The sequence below is a fragment of the Petaurus breviceps genome, unplaced genomic scaffold (genome assembly GCF_028583685.1).
Source record: "Petaurus breviceps papuanus isolate PSGF00001 unplaced genomic scaffold, PetGlider_PUasm1.0 90865, whole genome shotgun sequence".
NCBI classification, from domain to species: Eukaryota; Metazoa; Chordata; class Mammalia; order Diprotodontia; family Petauridae; genus Petaurus; species Petaurus breviceps.
The window spans coordinates 4945175-4954570 of record NW_027187367.1 but is presented as its reverse complement, the minus strand read 5'-3'; the positions used below and the strand labels follow the sequence as shown (position 1 = coordinate 4954570).

At 44.8% G+C, this 9396-nt stretch overlaps 2 protein-coding genes across 2 annotated transcripts in view; one reads left to right on the top strand and one right to left on the bottom strand.

Moving 5' to 3' along the window:
- Nucleotides 1–1659, top strand: part of TNXB (tenascin XB) — a 60987-nt gene extending 59328 nt beyond the window's left edge. The window contains 4 exon segments of the mRNA XM_069073321.1: nucleotides 1–68; nucleotides 524–685; nucleotides 813–976; nucleotides 1269–1659. The exon segment at nucleotides 1–68 is cut by the window's left edge and continues 31 nt beyond it. Of these exon segments, the coding sequence (XP_068929422.1) occupies nucleotides 1–68; nucleotides 524–685; nucleotides 813–976; nucleotides 1269–1370 (496 nt within the window). The 3' untranslated portion in view covers nucleotides 1371–1659.
- Nucleotides 1660–1852: 193 nt separating this feature from the next.
- On the bottom strand, nucleotides 1853–8018 carry CYP21A2 (cytochrome P450 family 21 subfamily A member 2). Its single transcript, XM_069073322.1, has 10 exons — nucleotides 6984–8018; nucleotides 6794–6883; nucleotides 6418–6569; nucleotides 6127–6250; nucleotides 5870–5949; nucleotides 5608–5694; nucleotides 3921–4115; nucleotides 3559–3737; nucleotides 3341–3444; nucleotides 1853–3080 (listed from the first exon to the last, which is right to left on the bottom strand). The coding sequence occupies exons 1-10, from the start codon at nucleotides 7180–7182 to the stop codon at nucleotides 2812–2814; spliced, it is 1479 nt and encodes a 492-aa protein (XP_068929423.1). The 5' UTR covers nucleotides 7183–8018; the 3' UTR covers nucleotides 1853–2811.
- Between the last annotated feature and the right edge of the window lie 1378 nt (nucleotides 8019–9396).

The window sequence follows — 9396 nt, the reverse complement described above, 5'->3', positions numbered from 1 at the left end:
AGACTTCTGGAGGGACTGGGCAGAATATGCCCATGGATTTGGGAACATCTCTGGAGAGTTTTGGCTAGGTCAGTGTCATTACCCTTGGTTCTGGTCTGAGAGGACGAGCGAGAGAATGGAAGCCTTGGTCTCTAAAAAGGGATGAATATGCTTTCTTTGTTGTTCTTGCGTCTGTGTTTTCATTTGCAACATGGTTAATATGGAAACGTTTTGTATGACTGCACACATATAATCTATATCAAATTCTTTGCCTGGGGCGGGGGGGGGGAGAGGAAAGAAGGGAAGGAGAGAATTTGGAACTCAGAATTTTTAAAGATGAATATAAAAATTTTGTTTACATGTAATCAAGAAAAAATTAAATAAAAATTAATTGTAAAAAAAAAGGAGGGGAATGAGGAGAGAAAAAAATAAATAAAAATTAATTGTAAAAAAAAAAAAAAAGAGGGGAATGAGGACAGAGCCAGTTATGGAATCTTAGAACTAAGGGACTGAAGGTCTTACTGGATGTCCCTTCCCACCCCAGGGAATGAGGCCCTACATAGCCTGACCCAAGCAGGTGATTACTCCATGAGAGTGGACCTCCATACTAGTAACGAATCTGTCTTTGCTGAATATGACTTCTTTACTGTGGACTCAGCTGCAAAGTACTACCGTCTCCACCTAGAGGGCTACCATGGTACTGCAGGTAAGATACCCAATCAGGTTTGGGGCAGAGCAAGAGAAGGGAAGAGGGGTCCAGTCATCATCACACAGTTTACAAAGAAGTAGACTCTCCCCCTATACTCTGTTTATCACATCCCTCTCCCCTTCAGGAGACTCCATGAGTTATCACAGTGGCAGTATCTTCTCCACAAGAGACAGAGACCCCAACAATTTGCATATTCCTTGTGCTGTCTCCTATCGGGGTGGCTGGTGGTATCGCAACTGCCACTATGCCAACCTCAATGGACTCTATGGAAGCATCATTGACCATCAGGTGAGGTGGGGTAATATGAAGAGAGGGCCTTTGGGAGGGGAGTTGTCATGCCTGTGGTGGAACTGAAGATAGGGAGGAGTCATGATAAGCAGAGGTCCTCCTGTGAAGAGGGGAATAGCACTGAAGAGGAAGGGTCTTGGGAATAATTGCCAGGGATCCATGAGCTCTCATTCCTTGGAGTACAAGGAGCCCACTGAGCTAGAGTCAAGAGTCAGGATCAGCATGAAGTAGAGAAGGTGATAACTAGGGAGACCTGATGATTATTTTCTGATTTCCTTCTCCCCTCTTCTAGGGTGTGAGCTGGCATTCCTGGAAGGGCTTTGAGTTTTCCATCCCCTTTACCGAGATGAAACTGAGACCTCGAAGTTATAACCCATCTTCCCAGAGAGCTTGATTCCCCCAGAAGCCTCCCAGACTGTCCAGCTGCTGCCTCTTACCGACTTGTTTCAGAGAAGAGCCAGGGCCCTTATTTTCATGCTCTCCTCCTTTTCCTCAAAGAGCCAGAGTTATTCTTTGGATTATAGAAAATAGTTGAAGAGGGGGATTGATATGATCCTTCTACCCACATTGCTTTCTACATTTAGTAACAGTTCTGCCCCTGAGTGATTAGTGATTAAAAAAAAAAAAACTGTTGCACCCTGGGACAAAGAAAGAGGCCACTTCCATAAAAGTTTAAAATCTAAGTGATTCTAGAAAGATATTCTTTGTAGTCAACCAAGGTCTAAAGTTTGGTGGAGATGATGTCTTGAGGTCTCAAGATAATCTCAAATCATCAGGTGGATGAGGGAAGGGAAGGGGAATAAGCTCTCCAGAGAGCTAGTGGAGAAGGGGTAGAAGGCATCCCCCAGCGGTCTCACAAAGGTAGAGGATCAGAGATGGCTTCCCCCTGTGCAGACATGCCTGCTGTCTCAGCTCAGGTCAGTTGTTGGGGGGAGGGGGCGGGAAGAGACTGCTCAAAACTCCACTTAGGATGGTCAACAAGGATCCCCTTTTAATATAAAAAGGTCCTATCTCTGATGATGCACACAAGAAATGTTTCCAGGTTTGTTTCTTTTTTTGATTCATGGACAATGATTGACTGAATGCAAAGGTGGAAGGCTTTGTAAGGAGATGGGGAAGAGGGTCAGTCTATTCAGTTTATGATGTGAAATCTGTTCTATACATGAGCTGGGGTTATACAAAAATTGGGCTGAACTGAGCCATGTCTCAATTTTGGAAACCAGGAGAGATCTTCCTGAGAGTTTAGGGGATTTAAGAGAAAAGAATGAAGTTAAGCAGGTAAGAGTTTTCCCCTTTCATTAAAGTCCCCTAAGGAATTTTCCTAGCCTCTAAGTAACTTAAGTTGAGGGTTATTCCCAGGAGGGAAAAGGGAGGAGAGAAGAGAGAAATCCATCTTTACCTCAGTTTTAAGTAATTACAGTTTTCCCCTTTATATTTTACATATGAATGCTGATGTAAAGGTGTGAGGGGTGGGGGATGGATTTTCACATTAAGGTGAAAAAGGCCTCAGTTTATCGATATAGCTACCTACACACTCTAGCAGACAAGCAAGACCAGCTCTTTGGTTCAGGGACAAAGGTTGGTCCTTGCATTTATAAAAAGCCTCAATAGCAAACACATCCTTAGATACACTTCTAACATTCTCCTTCCCTACCCCCAAAACAAAACAAATTGCTTCCAGATCCCAGAAAAAAAAAAAAAAAGACATTCCGGCCAATTGCAAATTACCTTGTTTGGAAAGAAGGAGGACAGGGAGGAGGGGAGGTCTGTGTACAAAGTCAATAAAGGAGAAACAGTGGTTCCAGGCCTGCATTTAGGCACTTTATTGGTGCACTTTATAGTGAAGAGCCAGAGGTTGTCACTCTTGCCTCAGCTTCCCGGGGTTGTAGCCGCACCAGAAAGTCTAGAATCTTAGTATTTGTCCCAAAGACTGGTTTCAGAGAAGGTAGGGTGTGGCTGCCCTCGGGCAGCAGTGTGAAAGCCTGGAGCACATGGGCCAGGACCAGGAAGACCTCCAAGCGAGCCAGGCGCTCCCCCAGGCACGTCCTAGGCCCACAGCCGAACGGGATGCCCACAGGGCTCAGTTCTGGCTCCAAGAAACGATCTAGGAAGAGAAAGGTCTCTTAGAGATGGAGGTGAACCTGATTCACTCCATCAAGCCTCTGGCTCCTCTCTTCTTCAGATGCTAGGGACTAACTGGCCCTGCAGACCCCATCCCATTTCTTATCCCACCCTCTGAAGACAACTCCACTGAAGGATCCATAGTGGCTTTCCTCTTCCTCTTAGGATCTAGCATTGCCCTCACCCCCTCATTCAGATCCCAGCTCTCTGCCCATACAGCCCCACTCCCTTGGGCCCCTTTACCAGGCCTGAAGTCATAAGGCTGTGCCCAAACACTGTCATCATGATGAGCAGCATAGATGTTGGCGATAATAATGCTGTTCTTTGGGATGTCAAAGCCACATAAGCTGAGTAAGACAAAAGAGTTAAAGTCAGGGACACCTCGGATACAGATAACCTATTCACACACCCCTTCCCACCCCTCCCCATGAAGCCCAGCATAAGCAGAGGGACTTAATTACCTGCTGGTCTGTTTGGTGCAGTGTGGAATGGCCAAGGGGGCTACAGGTCTCAGCCGGAGCACTTCAGCAATGGTAGCATTGAGCAGGGGGAACCGAGCTCTGTCTCCATAGTTGGGAGGATTTCCTGAAAAACCTGGCCCCAGCTCTTGGTCCAGTTCTTCCTGCAGCCGCCTCTGTATCTGAGGGAGGGAGGAGAGTTCTTGTGTTCTTACTGGGCCCACCCCTAACCTACATCTTCCCCAAGGCCTTCCATCTTTGGAGTCTACAACCCCAGTACCTCCCCAGTTGGTGTCTTCCATCCCCCCCCACCCCACCCCCGCCTCCACCCCAGCTCTTGATAGCCCAGTCCTCTGGGATCACACCTCTGGGTGGTGAAGCAGGAAGGCCACGATCCAGGTGAGGGTGGATGCTGTGGTCTCCGTGCCACCGATGAATAAGTCCACCAAAGTCATGTGTACATGTCCTTCTGAAAGCTCATCTGGCCCCTCTCCTTGCTCCCTTATTTTTTGTAGCATGTAATCAGTCAAATCCCGAGTCTGTCCTTCCACCAGTGTCTCCTGGGGGAAGGCAAAGAGAGAGAAAGTCACTTTGGGGAAGGTAAAAGGGTGAAAATGTTGAGCACAAACTCCCTTAGTAAAGATGAATGACCAGGGTACAAGAGTTTTTGTTTCATCCCTGTTATCTGGGAGCCTAATGGTTCTAAAATTCTCTCTATTCATAGAGTTGAATCCCCCCTCTTTGACAAACCAGCTAAATAGCTTCTTTTTTTTTTCTTGCTTTTTGGAGGACAATTGGGTTTAAGTGACTTGCCCAAGGTCACACGGCTAGTAAGTGTCAAGTGTCTGAGGTCAGATTTGAACTCAGGTCCCCCTGACGCCAGAGCCGGTGCTCTATTCACTGTGCCACCTACCTGCCCCTAACTAACTAGCTTCTTGACAATGAGGGAACGACTCTTCTGCTCACCCATTCAGCTGTCATCACCCCTCTCACCACTTCCTTGGTCCTCTACCACACATACAGAAGAAGCTTTTCACTATAGAGTTTATTAGCAGTTTAATGGGGTGGGCAGGTGGCACAGTGGATAGAGCACTGGCCCTGGAGTCAGGAGGACCTGAGTTCAAATCCAACCTCAGACACTTAACACTTATTAGCCATGTGACCTTGGGCAAGTCACTTAACCCCAATTGCCCTGCCTTCCCCCCTCCAAAAAAAAAAAAAGCAGTTTAGGGAAAAGGCAGTGTGGTACAATGGAAAAAGAATTGTCTCTAGCTGGGTTCAAATCCCAATTCAGAAATAACCTGTGTGGCTTTGGGCAAGCCATTTAACTTCCAAAGGCCTCAGTTTCCTCAACTGTAAAGTGAGAGGATTGAAACAACCAGTTTCTAAAGTCCTTTCTAACTCTTTGATATTAAGGATATATAAAAATGTGCACCTTAAAGGGGGTTACATAAAGATTGAATTACAGAGCCCAGGGATACTATTCTAGGACCTGTACCCTAAAATGGCCATGTTGGGAGCCTTATCCCTTGACTCTGTGATATCAGTAATTTTGTTTCTGGGAGGATCATAGTATTAAGGTTGAAAGGGACCAGTCACGTAATCCAATTCCTATAGAGGAGAAAATTACATGTAGTCCAGAGAGATGGCAACTTACCAAGGGCACTTGGTCTATATCAGATCCAGGGCCTAGCCATTATCCCATGTTGCACCACTGTTCCTCTCTTTATTCCCCAAAACCAAGCTCCTCTAACTCCTTCCAATTTTAGGGGAAGAATTCCCTGGGGCTGTTATGCCTCTATATTCTTGGTAACATTAGCATATCTCCTGCTCTCCCAGAATTCATGCCCCAATCACATCCCAGGATTTCATTCAATAAATACATAATGACTACATACAGTTCTCTACAAAATGCTAAACAAGGGCCATTCTTTCATAAACTCAGCTCAAGATGTATATTGTGGGGAAAAGAGAGGATAGAAAATTTCCTGTCAATCAATGAAGGGAAGAATTTATGCCAACCAGCAACCTCAGAGAACATAATTCCTTTACCTTGTGCCATCTCAACTGCTTCTGTACAATCCTGTCACGTTTCTCTATCATCTTCTTCAGCTTCCTGAGACCTGGGTTGGGGAAAAACTGGAGAGAGAAGTAGTTGTATCCTCCTTCTCTTCCTCCCTCCTCACCCTGGGAAAGAAGTTAGTGCAGCCCTTCTAAGACCTAGATATTTTCTCTTTCTGCCCAAGACATTCCTCTCAACTCCTACCCAGGCCCCCCACCCCCCACCCCAGGGTCTGTATTCCAGAAACCTTACCCTGAGAAACGGTAGAATGTCCAAAATGTGCACTTGCCAAGAGTCGAAGGCTAGCAACAACTCCTCAATACAGTCATTAATTTCATGAACTAAGAATTCTGTCTGTCAGAAAGGGAGAAGAATCCCTTTGCTCAGACTCCCTCTGATCCCTCCTAGGAGGTCAGGGTAGTGGCAAAAAGAAGCAGAAGGGAAAATGAGATTGAGAAGGGACAGAAGTGGGAAGATAGGATTAAGAGGAAATGACCAGGAGGTGCCTGAGGAAGGGAACAGGGCTGAGTAACTAACCTTTTCCCCAAAACTGAGGAAGCAGATGATGCTACAAGTGAACTTCAAAAACTCCTCATATATGTTCACAGGAGTGCCATTGTGGGCAAGGAGACTCTGCGGGAGGAAGGGGTGGAGGGGATTAGAGGAGGGCCTGTTAGGGTTGCAACAAGCAGAGGGGTGGCATGGGAGAAGTACAGTCTCAAACAGATGGAGATGGAGATATAGAAAGAGAATAGCGTGAAGTCCTAGAACTCAGCCCAAGCAGGTAGCAGTTTTCTTACCTTACACAAATCCTGGATCATCTGCTCTATGAGAGGTTCCAGATTATTCTGGGCATACAGAAGAGCAAAACGGGCCAGCTTCCTGTGGGCCTTCCAGAGCGGTGTGTAATCCCCGAGAGACAGGTCCTGGCCATCTTTGTTTACCAATCGGACTGGGGAGGTGGAGAAGGATTGAACTGAAAAACACTGGAATCTAGAAATCTGTAACCCCAGGCTCAAGCTTTCAGCTTCCAACACCCCCTACTTCCTTGGAAATAAATATATAGTTTCTAGTCCTTAGCTCTACCACTTTTTCCCAAACTGGCATTCCCTTAATAACCTTACCCCTTTCCCCCAGCCCTTATTACAAGAAAGAATAGATAGTCCTTTCCCTCACTAGCAAATGTTTGGGGTCTCCCTGAAAAATACATCCATTTCTTGACAAAGGCCTCCTCAATTGCCGTCTTGGAGTTCAGGACCACCACATCTAAAGGAGAGAAAAGAAGGACAGTTTCAAAAAAAAGTTTCTTGGGTTCCAGGGAGACCTGTCTGTAGAGTCTTCCAGACAGAGAACACTTTCTTCTTACCTCGTATTCCAAGGTGAAACCGATAGAGTGGCCCATATTTCTGTGTAAGTTTCAGCAAATAGCATGGGAGATCATCTTGAATGAGGTGGAGAAAGCCAGGGACTAGAGGTGGGAAATGGTGGGGTGAGACAGTCAGCTGCATCCATAGCCACCCTAGGGCAGCTAGCAAGATTAGCAGCACTACCACAGAAAGCAGCATAGCACAGGAAGGCAAAGAAGAGAGGGAGGCAAAAGGCCAAATATAACCTCCACTGGACTTCCTCCCTCCTCCTTTTGGACATTATTCATCCCCTTGGCCTTGAAGTGTCTTTGGGACTGAGCTCTATTCCTTCCTCCCCCAACCAAAGCCCTCAATACACCTCCCCTTCATGTACTTCACTGTCAAACAACTCTCCAGGAACCACTATAACCAATCTCACTTCTCTAGCCTACACCATCTATCAGTCAAGAACAGAACAGAGGGTCCTTGGACCCAGCCTTCTAGTTTGCATCTCAGCTCAGTTTGAAAAATCTCAGACATGTTACAAGCAAAGAAATGGACACCCCTACCATTTCCATAAATGGAAATAGACTTCTCCATCGAGGTAGAGGTGTTTTTGTACAGAATTATCCCCAACTGGCATAATCAACACAGCAAAATATAGTTTGCTGATCCTTCAAATGGGGATAATCATAGGGATCCTGTCTAATTTCTACAGTTGTCTTAAGAAATGATAGATATGAAAGGGCTATTTGAAAGAAGTTAAAATGCAGAAATCACAATACAGTGAAAATGAACACTAGATAATTAGAATGACCAAATGTGGTCCCATAGAAGAATTAAGAAATTTCACCTCCTTGGGGAGGCCAGGTGGCACAGTGAGTAAGAGTGCCAGCCCCGGAGTAGGGAGACCCGGGATCGGTTCTGGCCTCAGATACTTGGCACCCACACAAAATAACTGGCCGTGTAACCTTGAGCAAGTTACTTAACCCCGATTGCTTAAAAAAAAAAAAGAAATTTCACCTCCTTCTCTTTTCTGCAGAAGTGGGAGACTATAGGTGTGGAATATTACTACAGGCTATCAGATGTGGTTGAAGTATTGGTTGATCTGACTAAACTGCTTTTTTCTGTTTCCATTTAGTTCCTTATTCTAAGGGAGGGTCCAAACATGAGGGAAAGAGAAAGGAGCCCAACTATGAAGAAAGAAAGAAGGAAAGGAAGGAAGGAAGGAAGGAAGGAAGGAAGGAAGGAAGGAAGGAAGGAAGGAAAAAATGAAAAAAGAAAGGAAGAAAAAAAGAAATAAGGAAAGAAGGAAGGAAGAAGGAAAGGAAGAAGGAAGGAAGGTTAAATCACAGAATATATAAATTCACAGACACCCAGAATGACTGGTTTTAGAGACCATCTAGTCCAACCACTTCATTTAACTGAATGTCAACTATACCTTCTTTTTTGTTGGGGCATTTTCTAGAATGAATCCTTCTCTCCACTATACATCACAGTTTTTGTCTCTACATTCCTTACACAAACATTAATAATCATACATTATTCCTACCCACAGGAAGGAGAGGGTTACCTGATTCCTCTTGTACAAGGGCAGGAATAAAAATAACACAACCATTCAGAGATTTATAGCTTTCTTTCAGTAACCTTATAAGATAGGGAACCTGAGGTTCAGTGAGATTAAGTAGGGTCACTTGTGTAGGATCACTTATTGATAAAGCTAGGACTAGAATTAAGCCCTTCCACTGTCAAGGCCAAAATCAGTCATCTGTCAGAGCTCTCCTCCCGACTCCTTGGGAGAATTCTGGATTCTTTAGCTCATAGCCTCCACTCAAATAGTCAGAAAACTTCCTGTCTGACAGTACCCCATGTATTGCCACCAATTCCCAAGGCTTAAAGAATGAACAAGCTTTTTACAGATTAATGAAAACAAACAGAATTCTTCTTAGAAGCTGCAGGTTAAGTCTTTTTCTCTTCCTGGAGAAAGAGGCGTTACCAGGAGAAGCGTGTAGCTCCTTGCCTTCCCATCGTCTGGGCATTTTAGAAAATAGCTCCTGACATTGTCAAGCTGAAATAATAAAGAATAAAAGGATGATTGGGGAGAATGTGAAGGTACACTCTTGTGCCCTATAGAATTAAGGATATAGTCATATGTTAGAGAATCTGGTTCCTGTAGACCTCTGGAAGACTTCTTAAGTGTGAGACTTGGGGCTATGGAGATTACTTACCACAAAAGAAAGCTTCAGAAAAATAAAACACCCTAGGTGGGAGGTAGTTTTTGAGCTATAAATAAGAGTTCTTCTCTAAAGGCTAGTATTAAGAGACTTATTTCCCTGAGAAATGAACTCAGTGGATGTCTGGTCTTCTAATCAAAACCATCTCCTTTTATCACCTCAAAAAGGACAAAAAAAAGGGCAAATGTAAGAAAAAGAC

Coding starts and splice junctions, on each gene's coding strand:
- CYP21A2 (XM_069073322.1), bottom strand. CDS start 7,182: ATGCTGCTTTCTGTGGTAGTGCTGCTAATCTTGCTAGCTGCCCTAGGG. Junction 6,251..6,417: donor TGATCCAGGATTTGTGTAAG/GTAAGAAAACTG, acceptor TTCCTCCCGCAG/AGTCTCCTTGCCCACAATGG. Junction 3,445..3,558: donor TGCACCAAACAGACCAGCAG/GTAATTAAGTCC, acceptor TGTCTTACTCAG/CTTATGTGGCTTTGACATCC.